The 20,763-nt window shown below is 31.4% G+C and overlaps 2 protein-coding genes across 2 annotated transcripts in view; one reads left to right on the top strand and one right to left on the bottom strand.

The window, feature by feature from the left end:
- Nucleotides 1–676: 676 nt before the first annotated feature.
- Nucleotides 677–20,760, top strand: slc22a13b (solute carrier family 22 member 13b). Its single transcript, XM_061922488.1, has 8 exons — nt 677–1,311; nt 1,386–1,489; nt 3,922–4,076; nt 4,159–4,330; nt 8,155–8,275; nt 16,802–17,076; nt 17,144–17,338; nt 17,412–20,760. The coding sequence occupies exons 1-8, from the start codon at nt 937–939 to the stop codon at nt 17,473–17,475; spliced, it is 1,461 nt and encodes a 486-aa protein (XP_061778472.1). The 5' UTR covers nt 677–936; the 3' UTR covers nt 17,476–20,760.
- LOC133569898 (xin actin-binding repeat-containing protein 1) overlaps nt 20,633–20,763 on the bottom strand; it is a 47,611-nt gene continuing 47,480 nt past the window's right edge. The window contains exon 10 of the mRNA XM_061922487.1: nt 20,633–20,719. The gene's annotated coding sequence lies outside the window, so the exon portion shown is untranslated. The remainder of the gene's footprint in view (nt 20,720–20,763) is intronic.

The raw sequence follows: 20,763 nt of genomic DNA, 5'->3' as shown, positions 1-20,763 counted from the left end.
TTGTGCAGCCCTTTGAGACACTAGTGATTTAGGGCTATATAAGTAAACATTGATTGATTGATTGATTGATAATGCAGTCCTGGGTTCAAATCCAGGCTCGGGATCTTTCTGTGTGGAGTTTGCATGTTCTCCCCGTGAATGCGTGGGTTCCCTCCGGGTACTCCGGCTTCCTCCCACCTCCAAAGACATGCACCTGGGGATAGGTTGATTGGCAACACTAAATTGGCCCTAGTGTGTGAATGTGAGTGTGAATGTTGTCTGTCTTATCTGTGTTGGCCCTGCGATGAGGTGGCGACTTGTCCAGGGTATACCCCGCCTTCCGCCCGATTGTAGCTGAGATAGGCGCCAGCGCCCCCCGCGACCCCGAAAGGGAATAAGCGGTAGAAAATGGATGGATGGACAAATAACATAATTTTTTAAAGTATGTTTTAAAAACTTTTTTTTAATATTATTTAAAATATATATATCTAAAAAATTACATTGAATGTAAAATTAAGTCCGTTTTAAAAATAATATTTTTTTAAAGCTATTGTTTGTTTTAAAAAGATATTGAGTCAGTGTTTTTGGAATAATATTGCCTTAAAAGAAGATTGTTTTAAAACATTTTTTTTAGAAAAGAAGATTGTTTAAAAAAAACTTAATTGTTTGGAAATAAAACATTTTATAGTTATAAAGATGAATTATTTAGAAAAAAGAGTTTGAAAGCAAGAATTTGAAGTTGTAATGCAGATGAGGCGCTAATGACGACGTGTGTTTTTAACCAGGAACTATTTCTGATTTTCTAAGAATGTCACTAAGTAAAAGAAGAGTTGTTCATTTCCTGTCTGCACAGGAAGTGTGCAATCATTGCAAAGACGTGATAGCGGGGTTAAAGATTAACCAGGTTGCGAGCGGCGCTCACGTTGCAGCCGCACATTGTCCCGCCAGACGTCCGCCATGAGCTCCTTCCCTCAAGTCCTCCAGGAGGTTGGAGAGTTTGGCTTCTTCCAGAAGCGTCTGGTGGCCATCTTGTGCGTCCCCAGCTTTTTCATCGCCTTCGACATCATCGGCCAGGTGTTCACAGGCCTGGCCTTCCCCAACTTCTGCGACACCTCCTGGATCCTGGAGCGAGGCGCCAACCTCAGCCTGCAGAGGCAGAAGGAGCTGAGTCTCCCTCGCCGCCCGGACGGAACTTTCCACGCCTGCTTGATGTTCACGCCCGTGCCCTGGGACCTGGACGCCATCGCGGAGTACGGCCTCAACCGCACCACGCCGTGCCTCAACGGCTCCACCTTCCAGGCGCCGCCGGGAGCCTCCAGCGTGGTCACTGAGGTTAGGGGTCGTCATGGCGACCGGCGCTCAGGCTCACTTACCGTCCGTCGTCACCTTTTTTTCTTTTTCGTCAGTTCCAGCTGGTTTGTGACAGAAGTTCCTTCATCGAAGCGTCCCAGTCCGTCTACATGGCCGGACTTCTTGTGGGGGCCCTGGTGCTGGGGGCCATGGCTGACAGGTCAGGCGTCCTCATTTGCATACTAATTTGCATATTCACGCCATCCAATCCATTTTGCAAAATGCTGATATTGACAAAGAAATTAATACACAAAAAATATCCAACAATATGATTTTTATATTCCATGATTTTATTGGGGTTTATTTTGAAGAAGAAATGTTAATATTGACTATTATTTATGATAGTACTTACATTAGTTACCTTCATAAAAATGCTAGATACAAATATTTTATTTTGTGCTTTTTTTCTACTGAAAGAATTTGAAAAACAGATTTAAGAAACATTAAAAAAAATTTTTTTGACTATTATATTACAAATGTACTATTATTTACTGACATAACGATCATAAAAAGGCCAAGTTAGAACTTAGATGTGTATATTTTATGTTTTTATTTCAAGTAGTATTTAAAAAAAATAGCAGAATACCCAATAATGTAACATTTTTATTTTGTGATTTTTTTCAAACTAAAGACATTTTATTATTGACTATTATTTATGATGACATATGCACTATTAGTCAAAAATTTTTTTGTGTATTTTAAATATTTTTTTAAAAAAACGCTCACTTATGTGATATTCTTATTCTATGATTGTTTTTGTTTTGAAAAGTATCATTAAGTTATGTTTATGAAGATACTCATATTAATCACCATAAACGTGATCAATTTTGACAATCGTACTTTTTTTTAACCTAAAAAAAGATACAACTTTCTTATTTGTATTGCTGTTATGCATTATGTTTTAAAATGTGAAATATTTGACTGTAAATATGTACAATTTTGTGTATATGGTGTTTTAAAATCCATCCATCCATCCATTTCCTACCGCTTGTCCCTTTCGGGGTGGTGGGGGGTGCTGGAGTCTATCTTAGCTGCATTCGAGCGGAAGGCTGGGTACATTCTGGACAAGTGGCCACCTCATCGCAGAGCCGTGTTTTAAAATGTAAAATATAAAATATTTGAAAGATTGTACGCCTCCTCTTTTATTTGAACTTTCCCTGATTACATGGCAACAGCTGTTTCTAAAAGAAAAAGTGCCTGGAAGGGGGTCAGGTCCTGCTTCCTCTCCGCTTTGTAGATCTCGGGTCAAAACAAAATCTTCCTATGGATTACAATGCATCAAAGAAACTGACACCTTCATGTCGCTTCCCATCCTACACAGTGGAGTTTTACAAGCCTTTTGATTGGTAAGATCAAAGACAGCTTTTGTCTGCTCGCCAGGAACTCACGGCAACACAAAGTTTTGTGATAACTTGGATACAATTATTCTGACATTTCCCTCCTGTTTATCACATAACTTCCCCCAGAATCTCCCCATCCCCAATAACTTCTTCTTGCGATTTTCAGTTAATGGTTAAAATCCGCAGGATTAGGTCTCTGCTTTTTGCAGATGATGTGGTCCTGATGGCTTCATCTGACCGGGATCTTCAGCTCTCACTGGATCGGTTCGCAGCCGAGTGTGAAGAGTCCATGGTTCTCGCCCGGAAAAGGGTGGAATGCCGTCTCCGGGTTGGGGAGGAGACCCTGCCCCAAGTGGCGGAGTTCAAGTACCTAGGAGTCTTGTTCACGAGTGAGGGAAGAGTGGATGGTGAGATCGACAGGCGGATCGGTGCGGCGTCTTCAGTAATGCGGACGTTGTACCGATCCGTTGTGGTGAAGAAGGAGCTGAGCCGGAAGGCAAAGCTCTCAATTTACCGGTCGATCTACGTTCCCATCCTCACCTATGGTCATGAGCTTTGGGTCATGACCGAAAGGATAAGATCACGGGTACAAGCGGCCCAAATGAGTTTGGGTCTCTCCCTTAGAGATAGGGTGAGAAGCTCTGCCATCCGGGAGGAACTCAAAGTAAAGCCGCTGCTCCTCCACATGGAGAGGAGCCAGATGAGGTGGTTCGGGCATCTGGTCAGGATGCCACCCGAACGCCTCCCTAGGGAGGTGTTTAGGGCACGTCCAACCGGTAGGAGGCCACGGGGAAGACCCAGGACACGTTGGGAAGACTATGTCTCCCGGCTGGCCTGGGAACGCCTCGGGATCCCCCGGGAAGAGCTAGACGAAGTGGCTGGGGAGAGGGAAGTCTGGGTTTCCCTGCTTAGGCTGTTGCCCCCGCGACCCGACCTCGGATAAGCGGAAGAAGATGGATGGATGGATGGTTAAAATCCATCCATTTTCTACGGCATGTACCTTTCGGGTTGGCAGTGGGTGCTGGAGCCTATCTCAGCTGCATTCGGGCGGAAGGCGGGTACACCCTGGACAAGTGACCACCTCATCGCAGGGCTGGTTTTAAAATGTAAAATGTGTACCCCGCCTCCCGCACGATTGTAGCTCAGATAGGCGCCAGCGCCCCCCGTGACCCCAAAAAGGGAATAAGCGGTAGGAAATGGATGGATGGATAAAATATTTGAGTGTAAATAATAAATGTGGTTTATGTCGCAGGTTCGGTCGGCGTGTTGTGGTCCTGCTGGCTCATCTTCTTCTCTTCTTGTTCGGCGTCACTTCCGCCTTTTCCCCAAATATTTATTTTTACATCACACTCAAATTCCTGTGTGGATTTTCTCTGTCGGGAATTATCGCCAACGCGTTTGTGATCGGTAAGTATCAAATGCTGTTGTTTTTTGTTGTTGTTGTTGTTGTTGATGTTGTTGATGGTGATGATGATGTGCTGTGTCCCAGGTGGAGAGTGGTGTGAGTCGTCCAAGTTCGCCACGTGCACCATCGTCAGCCATTCCTTCACTGCGGTGGGCTTGATGCTGCTGTCAGGTCTTGCTTACCTCATCCCCCACTGGAGGGTCCTGCAACTTGTCCTCTACTCGCCTCTTCTGCTGCTGCTGATCCTTCTCTACTGGTCACCACTTTTCTTCTTAGTCTTACTCAAACTTCATTGATCCACAAAGGAAATTGTTCCGCAGAGTAGCTCAGTTACAAAGAGTGGAAAGGATAATGCAGGTGTAACGTAAACAAAAAATGTACCATAGTTCCATTTTACATGTAAAAACCCAGTTTCCGTATGAGTTGGGAAATTGTGTTAGATGTAAATATAAACAGAATACAATGATTCGCAAATCATTTTCAACCCATATTCAGTTGAATATGCTACAAAGACAACATATTTGATGTTCAAACTCACAAACTTTATTTTTTTTTTGCAAATAATAATTAACTTAAAAGTAGTTGGGAAAGGGCATGTTCACCACTGTGTTACATCACCTTTTCTTTTAACAACACTCAATAAAAGTTTGGGAACTGAAGAAACTAATCGTTGAAGCTTTGAGAGTGGAATTCTTTCCCATTCTTGCTTTATGTAGAGCTTCAGTCCTTCAACAGTCTCTGCTGTCGTATTTTAGGCTTCATAATGCGCCACACATTTTTGATGGCAGACAGGTCTGGACTGCAGGCGGGCCAGGAACGTACCCGCACTCTTTTTTTTACAAACCCACGCTGTTGTAACACGTGCTGAATGTGGCTTGGCATTGTCTTGCTGAAATAAGCAGGGGCGTCCATGAAAAAGACGGCGCTTAAATGGTAGCATATGTTGTTCCAAAACCTGTATGGACCTTTCAGCATTAATGGTGCCTTCACAGATGTGTAAGTTACCCATGCCTTGGGCACTAGATAGATAGATAGATAGATAGATAGATAGATAGATAGATAGATAGATAGATAGATAGATAGATAGATAGATAGATAGATAGATAGATAGATAGATAGATAGATAGATAGATAGATAGATAGATAGATAGTACTTTATTGATTCCTTCAGGAGAGTTCCTTCAGGAAAATTAAAATTCCAGCAGCAGTGTACAGAGTTGAGATCAATTTAAAGAAAAAAGTAAAAAGTAAATAATGGGGGTTTAAATGGAAACAAAATAGAGAAATATTACAAAAGAATAAAAACAATGGGAATAACAATATAACAGTAAAATAAGAATATAACAAGAGAAACTAGGCAGTAGTGACCATGTTATGAAAACGTATTGCACTGTTAATGTTTTGCATCCCTGTCCCCCGTCCCAGCATTGTCTTGCTGAAATAAGCAGGGGCGTCCATGAAAAAGACGACGCTTAAATGACAGCATATGTTCCAAAACCTTTATGTACCTTTCAGCATTAACGGTGCATTCACAGATGTGTAAGTTGGGCACTAATGCACCCCCATACTATCACACATGCTGGCTTTTGAACTTTGCGTCGATAACAATCTGGATGGTTCACTTCCCCTTTTGTCCGGATGACACGATGTCGAATATTTCCAGAAACAATTTGAAATGTGGACTCCTCAGACCACAGAATACTTTTCCACTTTGCATCTGTCCATTTAAGATGATCTCGGGCCCAGAGAAGCCGGCGCCGTTTCTGGATGTTGTTGATAAATGGCTTTCGCTTTGCATAGTAGAGCTTTAACTTCAACTTACGGATGTAGCGACCAACTGTATTTAGTGACAGTGGTTTTCTGAAGTGTTCCTGAGCCCATGTGGTGATATCCTTTAAAGATTGATGTCGATTTTTGATACAATGCCGTCTGAGGGATCGAAGGTCACGGTCATTTTATGTTGGTTTCCGGCCATGCCGCTTACGTGGAGTGATTTCTCCAGATTCTCTGAACCTTTTGATGATATTATGGAGCGTAGATGTTGAAATCCCTAAATTTCTTGCAATTGCTTTTTGAGAAACGTTGTTCTTAAACTGTTTGACTATTTGCTCACGCAGTTGTGGACAAAGGGGTGTACCTCGCCCCATCCTTTTTTGTGAAAGACAGAGCATTTTTCAGGAAGCTGTTTTTATACCCAATCATGGCACCCACCTGTTCCCAATTAGCCTGCACACCTGTGGGATGTTCCAAATAAGTGTTTGATGAGCATTCCTCAAATTTATCAGTATTTATTGCCACCTTTCCCAACTTCTTTGTCACATGTTGCTGGCGTTAAAAATTGTAAAGTTAATGATTATTTGCAAGAAAAAAAAAATGTTTATGAGTTTGAACATCAAATATGTTGTCTTTGTAGCATATTCAACTGAATATGGGTTGAAAATGATTTGCAAATCATTGTATTCTGTTTATATTTACATCTAACACAATTTCCCAACTCTTATGGAAACGGACCTGCTGCTCAAATGATCAAAGACAAACACAAAACGGTCCGAAAAGAAAAAGACACACAAAAACGCCCCAAAAACATAATTAGTGGTTTATGGAAAAGATAAGTGATTAAAAAAAAAAAAAAGCAAGAAAAGTTGAGAATATTACCAAAAATCAATCAATCAATCAATCAATCAATGTTTATTTATATAGCCCCAAATCACAAATGTCTCAAAGGACTGAGCAAATCATTACGACTACAACATCCTCGGAAGAACCCACAAAAGGGCAAAGAAAACTCACACCCAGTGGGCAGGGAGAATTCACATCCAGTGGGACGCCAGTGACAATGCTGACTATGAGAAACCTTGGAGAGGACCTCAGATGTGGGCAACCCCAACCCCCCCCCCCCCCCCTTTAGGGGACCGAAAGCAATGGATGTCGAGCGGGTCTAACATGATACTGTGAAAGTTCAATCCATAGTGGCTCCAACACAGCCGCGAGAGTTCAGTTCAAAGCGGATCCAAGACAGCAGCGAGAGTCCCATCCACAGGAAACCATATCAAGCGGAGGCGGATCAGCAGCGTAGAGATGTCCCCAACCGATACACAGGCGAGCGGTCCCGACTCTGGACAGCCAGTACTTCATCCATGGTCATCGGACCGGACCCCCTCCACAAGGGAGGGGGGGACATAGGAGAAAAAAGAAAAGAAGCGGCAGATCAACTGGTCTAAAAAGGGATTCTATTTAAAGGCTAGAGTATACAAATGAGTTTTAAGGTGAGACTTAAATGCTTCTACTGAGGTAGCATCTCTAACTGTTACCGGGAGGGCATTCCAGAGTACTGGAGCCCGAACGGAAAACGCTCTATAGCCCGCAGACTTTTTTTGGGCTCTAGGAATCACTAATAAGCCGGAGTCTTTTGAACGCAGATTTCTTGCCGGGACATATGGTACAATACAATCGGCAAGATAGGATGGAGCTAGACCGTGTAGTATTTTATACTTAAGTAGTAAAACCTTAAAGTCACATCTTAAGTGCACAGGAAGCTAGTGCAGGTGAGCCAGTATAGTTGTATATATAGGTATATATGTATATAAGTATATACAGTATAGGTGTATATATAGGTATATATGTATATAAGTATATACAGTATAGGTGTATATATAGGTATATATGTATATAAGTATATACAGTATAGGTGTATATATAGGTATATATGTATATAAGTATATACAGTATAGGTGTATATATAGGTATATATGTATATAAGTATATACAGTACAGGTGTAATATGATCAAACTTTCCTGTTCTTGTCAAAAGTCTAGCAGCCGCATTTTGTACCAACTGTAATCTTTTAACGCTAGACATGGGGAAACCCCAAAATAATAGGTTACAGTAATCGAGACGAGGCGTAACAAACGCATGGATAATGATCTCGGCGTCTTTAGTGGACAAAATTAAAGTCAAATGAAGAAATTCAAAGGAGCGACTGTGATGTGCTGCCACTCTTTCAGGCACATCAAAGAGAGAGAGAAAAAAAAATCACTTTCTGCTCACTTTGACCACTAAACCCCCAACACGCCCTGCAGGTTTCTGCCAGAATCTGCTCGCTGGCTCCTTACCCAAGGTAGGAAGGAGGAAGCCGTGAAGGAAGTGAGGAGAGCAGCGAAGGTCAACGGGAGGACCATCTCACAACATCTGCTGGACAAGGTCAATACCTTTCTTCTCATACACATCAAATAGTAAATATGCAACATTTATGAATATATATATGTTTATTTATATATTTATACAGTGGGGCAAAAAAGTATTTAGTCAGCCAGCGATTGTGCAAGTTCTCCCACTTAAAATGATGACAGAGGTCTGTAATTTTCATCATAGGTACACTACAACTGTGAGAGACAGAATGTGGGGGAAAAAAATCCAGGAATTCACATTGTAGGAATTTTAAAGAATTTATTTGTAAATTATGGTGGAAAATAAGTATTTGGTCACTTCAAACAAGGAAGATCTCTGGCTCTCACAGACCTGTAACTTCTTCTTTAAGAAGCTCTTCTCTCCTCCACTCGTTACCTGTATTAATGGCACCTGTTTGAACTCGTTATCTGTATAAAAGACACCTGTCCACAGCCTCAAACAGTCAGACTCCAAACTCCACTATGGCCAAGACCAAAGAGCTCTCGAAGGACACCAGGAAAAGAATTGTAGACCTGCACCAGACTGGGAAGAGTGAATCTACAATAGGCAAGCAGCTTGGTGTGAAAAAATCAACTGTTTGAGCAATTATCCACTGATAATATCCCTCGATCTGGGGCTCCACGCAAGATCTCATCCCGTGGGGTCAAAATGATAATGAAAACGGTGAGCAAAAATCCCACAACCACACCTGGTGAATGACCTGCAGAGAGCTGGGACCAAAGTAACGAAGGTTATCATCAGTAACACACTACGCCGACGGGGAATCAAATCCTGCAGTGCCAGACGTGTCCCCCCTGCTTCAGCCAGTGCATGTCCAGGCCCGTCTGACGTTTTGCCAGAGAGCACATGTGGTCAGATGAAACCAAAATGGAACTTTTTGGTGTAAACTCAACTGGTCGTGTTTGGAGGAAGAAGAATACCGAGTTGCATCCCAAGAACACCACACCTACTGTGAAGCATGGGGGTGGAAACATCATGCTTGGGGGCTGTTTTTCCGCTAAGGGGACAGGACGATTGATCCGTGTTAAGGAAAGAATGAATGGGGCCATGTATCCTGAGATTTGGAGCCAAAACCTTCCATCAGTGAGAGCTTTGAATGCTTATTTTCCACCATAATTTACAAATAAATTATTTAAAATTCCTACAATGTGAAAAAACCTATATTATAGGTAGTGGGCTGTTTTAGGGAATTTTGGATCAAATTATCCGTAGTAGCAATATTAATAATGTTGTGTTTATTCTGCGTAGTGCACTTAAAATAATTATGACCATAGTTTTTTTTCTTTTTTTTTTTTTTTACCATATAAACCGAAAAAAATAACACAATTTAACATCTGTTTTTAAAAATTGTAATAATATGAAATATATGCCTCTGTGAGTTCTTTTTTCCGTATAAAGCGAAAAAATAATACAATTTAACATCTGTTAAAGTTCATTTTTAATTGTTTTTTTTTATAAGTTTTCCAGATAAATGTGCAAAAATAACACATTTTAACACTAGCAATTCTTATTTATTTTTTAATGAAATAATATAAGCGGTAGGAAATGGATGGATGGATGTTTTTTTTCTTTATAAGTTTTCTAGATAAATGTACAAAAATAACACATTTTAACACTAGCAATTTTTATTCATTTTTTAATGAAATAATATAAGCGGTAGGAAATGGATGGATGGATGGGTTTTTTTTTATAAGTTTTCTAGATAAATGTACAAAAATAACACATTTTAACACTAGCAATTTTTATTTATTTTTTAATGAAATAATATATGCTTCTTGTGAGTTTTTTTTTTTTTTTACCATATAAACCGAAAAAAATAACACAATTTAACATCTGTTTTTAAAAATTGTAATAATATGAAATATATGCCTCTGTGAGTTCTTTTTTCCGTATAAAGCAAAAAAAAAAAATACAATTTAACATCTGTTAAAGTTCATTTTTACTTAATTGTTTTTTCTTTATAAGCTTTCTAGATAAATGTACAAAAATAACACATTTTAACACTAGCAATTTTTATTTATTTTTTAATGAAATAATATAAGCGGTAGGAAATGGATGGATGGATGGGGTTTTTTTTATAAGTTTTCTAGATAAATGTACAAAAATAACACATTTTAACACTAGCAATTTTTATTTATTTTTTAATGAAATAATTTATGCTTCTTGTGAGTTTTTTTTTTTTTTTACCATATAAACCGAAAAAAATAACACAATTTAACATCTGTTTTTAAAAATTGTAATAATATGAAATATATGCCTCTGTGAGTTCTTTTTTCCGTATAAAGCAAAAAAAAAAAAAAAAATACAATTTAACATCTGTTAAAGTTCATTTTTACTTAATTGTTTTTTCTTTATAAGTTTTCTAGATAAATGTACAAAAATAACACATTTTAACACTAGCAATTTTTATTTATTTTTTAATGAAATAATATAAGCGGTAGGAAATGGATGGATGGATGGGTTTTTTTTTAATAAGTTTTCTAGATAAATGTACAAAAATAACACATTTTAACACTAGCAATTTTTTTTTATTTTTTAATGAAATAATATAAGCGGTAGGAAATGGATGGATGGATGGGTTTTTTTTTTTATAAGTTTTCTAGATAAATGTACAAAAATAACACATTTTAACACTAGCAATTTTTATTTATTTTTTAATGAAATAATATATGCTTCTTGTGAGGTTTTTTTCTTTTTTTTTTCCCATATAAACCGAAAAAAATAACACAATTTAACATCTGTTTTTAAAAATTGTAATAATATGAAATATATGCCTCTGTGAGTTCTTTTTTCCGTATAAAGCAAAAAAAAAAAAAATACAATTTAACATCTGTTAAAGTTCATTTTTACTTAATTGTTTTTTCTTTATAAGTTTTCTAGATAAATGTACAAAAATAACACATTTTAACACTAGCAATTTTTATTTATTTTTTTAATGAAATAATATAAGCGGTAGGAAATGGATGGATGGATGGGGTTTTTTTTTTATAAGTTTTCTAGATAAATGTACAAAAATAACACATTTTAACACTAGCAAGTTTTATTTATTTTTTAATGAAATAATATAAGCGGTAGGAAATGGATGGATGGATGGGGTTTTTTTTTTATAAGTTTTCTAGATAAATGTACAAAAATAACACATTTTAACACTAGCAATTTTTATTTATTTTTTAATGAAATAATATATGCTTCTTGTGAGGTTTTTTTCTTTTTTTTTTCCCATATAAACCGAAAAAAATAACACAATTTAACATCTGTTTTTAAAAATTGTAATAATATGAAATATATGCCTCTGTGAGTTCTTTTTTCCGTATAAAGCGAAAAAAAATAATACAATTTACCATCTGTTAAAGTTCATTTTTAATGAATTGTTTTTTTCTATAAGTTTTCTAGATAAATGTACAAAAATAACACATTTTAACACGAGCAATTTTTATGTATTTTTTAATGAAATAATATATGCTTCTTGTGAGTTTTTTTTTCTTTTTTTTTTTTTACTATATAAACCGAAAAAAACAACACAATTTAACATCTGTTTTTAAAAATTGTAATATGAAATATATGCCTCTGTGAGTTCTTTTTTCCGTATAAAGCGAAAAAATAATACAATTTAACATCTGTTAAAGTTCATTTTTAATTGTTTTTTTTTATAAGTTTTCCAGATAAATGTGCAAAAATAACACATTTTAACACTAGCAATTCTTATTTATTTTTAATGAAATAATATATGCTTCTTGTGAGTTTTTTTTTTTTTTACCATATAAACCGAAAAAAATAACACAATTTAACATCTGTTTTTAAAAATTGTAATAATATGAAATATATGCCTCTGTGAGTTCTTTTTTCCGTATAAAGCGAAAAAAAATAATACAATTTACCATCTGTTAAAGTTCGTTTTTAATGAATTGTTTTTTTCTATAAGTTTTCTAGATAAATGTACAAAAATAACACATTTTAACACGAGCAATTTTTATGTATTTTTTAATGAAATAATATATGCTTCTTGTGAGTTTTTTTTTCTTTTTTTTTTTTACTATATAAACCGAAAAAAATAACACAATTTAACATCTGTTTTTAAAAATTGTAATAATATGAAATATATGCCTCTGTGAGTTCTTTTTTCCGTATAAAGCGAAAAAAAATAATACAATTTACCATCTGTTAAAGTTCGTTTTTAATGAATTGTTTTTTTCTATAAGTTTTCTAGATAAATGTACAAAAATAACACATTTTGACACTAACAATTTTTATTTATTTTTTAATGAAATAATATATGCTTCTTGTGAGTTTTTTTCCTTTTTTTTGTATCATATAAACCGAAAAAAATAACACAATTTAACATCTGTTTTTAAAAATTGTAATAATATGAAATATATGCCTCTGTGAGTTCTTTTTTCCGTATAAAGCGAAAAAAAATAATACAATTTAACATCTGTTAAAGTTCGTTTTTAATTAATTGGTTTTTTTTATAAGTTTTCTAGATAAATGTACAAAAATAACACATTTTGACACTAGCAATTTTTATTTATTTTTTAATGAAATAATGTATATTCTTCTTGTGAGTTTTTTCTTTTTTTTTTACCATATAAACCGAAAAAAAAACACAATTCAACATCTGTTTTTAAAAATTGTAATAATATGAAATATATGCCTCTGTGAGTTCTTTTTTCCGTATAAAGCGAAAAAAATAATACAATTTAACATCTGTCAAAGTTCATTTTTAATTAATTGTTTTTTTTTATAAGTTTTCCAGATAAATGTACAAAAATAACACATTTTAACAATAGCAATTTTTACTTATTTTTTAATGCTTTTTGTGAGTTATTCTTTTTTTTGTTTACCATATAAACCAAAAAAAACCCTACAATTTAACATCTGTTTTTAAAAAATGTAATAATATGAAATATATGCCTCTGTGAGTTCTTTTTTCCGTATAAAGCGAAAAAAAATAATACAATTTAACATCTGTTAAAGTTCATTTTTACTTAATTGTTTTTTTTTTTTATAAGTTTTCTAGATAAATGTACAAAAATAACACATTTTAACACTAGCAATTTTTATTTATTTTTTAATGAAATAATATATGCTTCTTGTGAGGTTTTTTTTTTTTTTTTTAACATATAAACCGGAAAAAATAACACAATTTAACATCTGTTTTTAAAAATTGTAATAATATGAAATATATGCCTCTGTGAGTTCTTTTTTCCGTATAAAGCGAAAAAAATGATACAATTTAACATTTGTTAAAGTTCATTTTTAATTAATTGTTTTTTTCCATAAGTTTTCTAGATAAATGTACAAAAATAACAAATTTTAACAATAGCAATTTTTACTTATTTTTTAATGCTTCTTGTGAGTTATTCTTTTTTTTTTACCATATAAACCGAAAAAAATAACACAATTTAACATCTGTTTTTAAAAATTGTAATAATATGAAATATATGCCTCTGTGAGTTCTTTTTTCCGTATAAAGCGAAAAAAATAATACAATTTAACATCTGTTAAAGTTCGTTTTTAATTAATTGTTTTTTTTTATAAGTTTTCCAGATAAATGTACAAAAATAACACATTTTAACACTAGCAATTTTTATTTATTTTTTAATCAAATAATATATGCTTCTTGTGAGTTTTTTTTCTTTTTTTTACTATATAAACCGAAAAAAATAACACAATTTAACATCTGTTTTTAAAAATTGTAATAATATGAAATATATGCCTCTGTGAGTTCTTTTTTCTGTATAAAGCGAAAAAAATAATACAATTTAACATCTGTTAAAGTTCGTTTTTAATTAATAGTTTTTTTTTTTATAAGTTTTCCAGATAAATGTACAAAAATAACACATTTTAACACTAGCATTTTTTTTTTTTTAATGAAATAATATATGCTTCTTGTGAGTTTTTTTTCTTTTTTTTTTTTACCATTTAAACCGAAAAAAATAACACAATTTAACATCTGTTTTTAAAAATTGTAACATTATGAAATATATGCCTCTGTGAGTTCTTTTTTCCGTATAAAGCGAAAAAAATAATAAAATTTAACATCTGTTAAAGTTCATTTTTAATTAATTGTTTTTTTTAATAAGTTTTCCAGATAAATGTACAAAAATAACACATTTTAACACTAGCAATTCTTGTGAGTTTTTTTTCTTTTTTTTTACCATATAAACCGAAAAAAATAACACAATTTAACATCTGTTTTTAAATATTGTAATAATATGAAATATATGCCTCTGTGAGTTTTTTTTTCCGTATAAAGCGAAAAAAATAATACAATTTAACATCTGTTAAAGTTCATTTTTACTTAATCGTTTTTTTCTATAAGTTTTCTAGATAAATGTACAAAAATAACACATTTTAACACTAGCAATTTTTATTTATTTTTTAATGAAATAATATATGCTTCTTGTGAGGTTTTTTTCTTTTTTTTTTCCCATATAAACCGAAAAAAATAACACAATTTAACATCTGTTTTTAAAAATTGTAATAATATGAAATATATGCCTCTGTGAGTTCTTTTTTCCGTATAAAGCGAAAAAAATAATACAATTTAACATCTGTTAAAGTTCATTTTTAATTAATTGTTTTTTTAAATAAGTTTTCTAGATAAATGTACAAAAATAACACATTTTAACAATAGCAATTTTTACTTATTTTTTAATGCTTCTTGTGAGTTATTCTTTTTCTTTTTTCACCATATAAACCCCCCCAAAAAAACACAATTTAACATCTGTTTTTAAAAATTGTAATAATATGAAATGTATGCCTCTGTGAGTTCTTTTTTATTAATTATTTTTATAATACTTCCAGTTAAACACAATTTAACCTCCACAATTTTAGCTCTTTTTTTAATGAAAATATATATGACTCTTGTGAGTTCACTATATGGAATAATTATGTTTTCCATACAAATAAACAAAAAAAATTACCATTTTATTTTTATTTTTACTTTAATATAGAATATATGCCTCTGTGAGTTCATCATTTTTATTAAATATTTTTATGAGTGTTCTATACAAACTAAAAAAAACACATTTTAACATCTACAATTATTTATAATTATATAATATATATGCTTCTTTGAGTTAATCATAGGTATTCATTATTTTCAAAAGTTTTCCATACAAACAGAAAAAAATAACACATTTTAACATCCACAATTTTAACTTGTTCTTTAATGTAGTGAAATATATTTTCGGTGAGTTCATTATTTTTATTTTTATTAATTATTTTAATAGGTTTTCCATGCAAACAATCAAAAATAACACATTTTAACAGCCACAATTATTCAGTTTTTTTGTAATTAATTTGAAATATAGATACTGTTTCTTCTCTGAATTTTCAATTTATTTCCAATAACATGTTTACTTCTTGTGAGTTTATTATTTTTATTAATTATGTACTGTTTTCCAGATAAACAGAAAGAAATAACTCAATTTAACATCTGAACTTTTAAAACTTTAATTAATAATATGAAATACGTGCTTTTGTAAGTTCATAATTTTTTTTAATTGATTTTAGGTTTTTCACGTAAACAAAAAAAAACAATATATTATTTTATATATATTTAGATGTAATTAAAGTATTTTATATGTATTCAGATGTGATTATTAAGTATAAATTCAGGTGTAATTGTATTATTTAACGTATATATATATATATATATATAAAATTCAGGTGTAATTATATTATTTGATGTATATTAAGATGTTTTATTTTATGTTATTTTATATATATATATATATATATATATAAAATTCAGGTGTAATTATATTATTTTATATATATTCAGATGCAATTATATTTTATATATTCAGATGTAAATATAATATTTTTTATAAATTCAGGTGTAATTATATGTATATATATATATATGTATGTGTATATATATATATATATGTATATATATATATATATATATATATAAAATTCAGGTGTAATTATATTATTTTATATATATTCAGATGCAATTATATTTTATATATTCAGATGTAAATATAATATTTTTTATAAATTCAGGTGTAATTATATGTATATATATATGTATGTATATATATATATATATATGTATATATATATATATAAAATTCAGGTGTAATTATATTATTTTATATATATTCAGATGTAAATATTTTATTTAGTATAAATTCACGTGTAATTATGTGTGTATGTATATATATATATATATATATATATATTTATATATATATATATATGTTCATCTGAATGTGTATAAGATAAAAATAATTACACATATGTATATATATATATATTTTTTTGTATAATTACATCTGAATGTATACAAGATAATATAATAACTCTCATATATATATATAATTTTATATGAATTATATTATTTTTATATCTATTCATATGTAGTTATATTATTTATATATATTCATATCTAATTATATTATTTATATAGTCAGATGTAATTATATTATTTTTTATATATTCAGACAAAAAAAATACATCACACAATTTAAATGCTTTTTTCCCTCGCACTATTTTGGGCATTTTGTCACAAAGTAAAACTAAAAAAAAAAATTGATACTACTTTTAATTGCTTATTTTGGAGTAAAAAAAAAAAAAAGTCGAAAATATTCAGTGACGGCGCCCTCTGCTGGCCAGCGTGTTCAACGCGCTTGTGAGCAGCCTGAAACGCCCTCAAATGACGTCATTCCTCCAACTTCTTGTTGGTCCTCAGATCTCCCCGCCGTGGCCACGTCCATCGCCGTCATCGGCAAGTTCGCCGCCACCGCCTGCTTCTCCATCGTCTTCGTCTACACGGCGGAACTTTACCCCACCACGCTCAGGTAAGCGCGTGCGCGCGACGCTCCGTGACGTCACCACCACGTCACGGCACGACGCGCGTGTTGCCAGGCAGAACGGCGTGGGCCTCAACTCCATGTGCGCGCGCATCGGAGGCGTCCTGGCGCCGCTGATCCGACTGCTCCACGCCTACCATGACGTCATCCCCATGTCCTTATATGGCGCGGTGCCCGTCAGCGCCGGCCTCCTGTGTTTGCTGCTTCCGGAGACGCGCGGCGCGGAGCTGCAGGATCACGCCGACATGACGTAATGATGACGTCACGACGCCGACGCGGCCACAACGGCTCCGAGCAGAGACGCCCTTCGCTTTGTCTTGCAGGCAAGACGGCGCCGGAAGCAGCAGCGGCCGCGAGGAGGACGGAGAAAAGGACACGCCCTTCTAGCGGGGATGCGCTGTTACCATGGCAACGGCCGCTCGCCAACACGGAAGAACGCGTCAAATCCTCCAGATATTTCTCCCTTTTTGGACTTTTTAAAACATGTTTTATTTCTTTAGTATTATTTGTCACCGTCTTTTGAAAAGGAACACGTCGTTTTATGATGTTTACTCGTTCTGTACTCCTGTTTACAACCAAGTTAAAACAGTGCAATAATCGTTCAAGTGAGTGCTTTTAAATCAAAGTCAACAACAAAAGATCCAACGTTTATTTTTTAATTGGACAGAAAACAACAAGTCATTTAATTACATGTTAAATGTTGTATTATTTGTATGAACCTGATAGCAATGGCTTGGTTAAAAAAATTTAAAAAAAAAGATTTTTACTTTAAATGCGTTACTATCATTTCAAAATAGGCAAAAAAATGTTTTAAAATTTAAAAAAAAAGGAGAAAAAATCTCTAAATGGGAAATATTTTTACTTTTTAATCTAAATTATTTTAAATGCATTACTATCATTTTAAAATAGGCCCCAAAAAATAAATTAAAAACATTTTTTTTTTAATTTAAAAAAGGAAAAAGTACATATAGGGCAAAAGATTTTACTTTTTAAAGCATTACTATCATTTCAAAATAGGCAAAAAAGATTAATTATTGGAAAGATTATGGGAAAGATTTTTATTTTTTAATCTGAATTATTTTAAAAGCATTACAATCATTTCAAAACAGGGGGAAAAAAATAAACAATTTTTTTTAATAAGAAAAGGGAAAAATATATACATGGAAAAGATTTTTACTTTTAATCTAAATTATTTTAAATGCATTACTATCATTTCAAAAATATTATTTAATTAAAAAAGGGGAACAAATTATGTATGGGAAGATGTTTACTTTTTAATGTAAATTATTTTAAATGCATTATTGTCATTTCAAAATAGGCAAAAAAAAACATAAAACAAAATTAAAAAAGGAAATAAAAATTAAATATGGCAAACATTTTTATTTTTTTAGCTAAAATATTTAAATGCATTTCTATCATTTCAAAATAGGCAAAAAACAAAACAAAATTAAAAAAGGAAAAAAAATTCAAATATGGGAAAGATTTTTATTTTTCAAACTAATTATTCTAAATGCATTACTATCATTTCAAAATAGGCAAGAAAACAAAAACAAAATAACAAAAATTAAAAAGGGAAAAAAATATATGGTAAAGTTATCCATCCATCCATCCATTTCCTACCGCTTATTTTTTAATCTAAATTATTTCAAATGCTTTACTATCATTTCAAAATAGGCAAAATAAATATATATATTTTTTTAATTAAAGAAATGAAAAAAATACATGTATGAGAAATATTTTTACTTTTTAATCTCAATTATTTTAAATGCATTACTATCATTTCAAAATGGGCTAAAAAAATTAAAAAAATTCAATTAAAAAAAAAGGAAAAAAAAGTATATATTGGAAAGATTTTTACTTTTAATCTAAACTTTTGTAAATGCATTACTATCATTTCAAAATAGGGCAAAAAAATAACATATATTTTAAATTAAAAAAAGGAAAACATATTATATATGGGAAAGATTTTTACTTTTAATCTAAATTATTTAAAATTCATTACTATCATTTCAAAATGGGCAAAAAAAAAAAAAGAAAATTCAATTAAAAAAAGGGAAAAAAAAGTATATATTGGAAAGATTTTTACTTTTAATCTAAATTTTTGTAAATGCATTACTATCATTTTAAAATAGGCAAAAAAAATAACATATTTTTTTAATTAAAAAAAGGAAAACATATTATACATGGTAAAGATTTTTACTTTTAATCAAAATTATTTTAAATGCATTACTATCATTTCAAAATAGCCCCCCAAAAAAAATAACAAAAAGAAAAAGAAAAATTGAAAAAGAAAAAAATACATTATATATGGGAAATGTTTTAACTTTTTTATCTACATTATTTAAAATGCATTAATATCATTTCAAAATAGCCCAAAAAATAACAAAAAGAAAAAGAAAAATTGAAAAAGAAAAAAATAAATTATATTTGGGAAATGTTTTAACTTTTTAATCTACATTATTTAAAATGCATTACTATCATTTAAAAATGGGCAACAACAAAAAAAAATTCAATTAAAAAAAGGAAATAAAAGTATATATTGGAAAGATTTTTACTTTTAATCTAAACTTTTGTAAATGCATTACTATCATTTTAAAATAGGCAAAAAAATAACACATTTTTTTAAATTAAAAAAAGGAAAACATATTATATATGGCAAAGATTTTTACTTTTAATCTAAATTATTTAAAATGCATTACTATCATTTCAAAATAGCCCAAAAAAAATAACAAAAAGAAAAAGAAAAATTGAAAAAGAAAAAAATACATTATATATGGGAAATGTTTTAACTTTTTTATCTACATTATTTAAAATGCATTACTATCATTTCAAAATGGGCAAAAAAAAAAAAAAATTCAATTAAAAAAAGGAAATAAAAGTATAGATTGGAAAGATTTTTACTTTTAATCTAAATTTTTGTAAATGCATTACTATCATTTTAAAATAGGCAAAAAAATAACGTATTTTTTTAAATTAAAAAAAGGAAAACATATTATATATGGTAAAGATTTTTACTTTTAATCTAAATTATTTCAAATGCATTACTATCATTTCAAAATAGCCCAAAAAAAAATAACAAAAAGAAAAAGAAAAATTGAAAAAGAAAAAAATAAATTATATATGGGAAATGTTTTAACTTTTTAATCTAAATTATTTAAAATGCATTACTATCATTTCAAAATGGGCAACAACAAAAAAAAATTCAATTAAAAAAAGGAAATAAAAGTATATATTGGAAAGATTTTTACTTTTAATCTAAACTTTTGTAAATGCATTACTATCATTTTAAAATAGGCAAAAAGCCATATTTTTTTAAATTAAAAAAAGGAAAACATATTATATATGGCAAAGATTTTTACTTTTAATTTAAATTATTTAAAATGCATTACTATCATTTCAAAATAGCCCAAAAAAATAACAAAAAGAAAAAGAAAAATTGAAAAAGAAAAAAATAAATTATATATGGGAAATGTTTTAACTTTTTAATCTAAATTATTTAAAATCCATTACTATCATTTCAAAATAGGCCCCCGAAAAAAAAAAATTTTAATTCACAAATTTCAATCATAAAAAAAAACATTTTGAATGCAATTTTGTACTCTTGATGCTTCTTGGTGGCCTTTTTAGTCCCCTGAAAAGAAGGGAAAAAAGGGATTAAAAATATTAAATGTGTCC

The sequence above is a fragment of the Nerophis ophidion genome, linkage group LG15, assembly GCF_033978795.1.
Source record: "Nerophis ophidion isolate RoL-2023_Sa linkage group LG15, RoL_Noph_v1.0, whole genome shotgun sequence".
Taxonomy (NCBI): Eukaryota; Metazoa; Chordata; class Actinopteri; order Syngnathiformes; family Syngnathidae; genus Nerophis; species Nerophis ophidion.
The sequence above is the reverse complement of the archived record's forward strand: the minus strand, read 5'-3'. Positions and strand labels throughout refer to the sequence as shown.

Excerpts from the sequence above, each read along its gene's own strand:
- slc22a13b (XM_061922488.1), top strand. The coding sequence starts at position 937 with ATGAGCTCCTTCCCTCAAGTCCTCCAGGAGGTTGGAGAGTTTGGCTTC. Across the intron at positions 4,331-8,154 it reads CTGCTGATCCTTCTCTACTG|GTTTCTGCCAGAATCTGCTC; the intron begins GTCACCACTTTT and ends CACGCCCTGCAG. Across the intron at positions 17,077-17,143 it reads CTTTACCCCACCACGCTCAG|GCAGAACGGCGTGGGCCTCA; the intron begins GTAAGCGCGTGC and ends GCGTGTTGCCAG.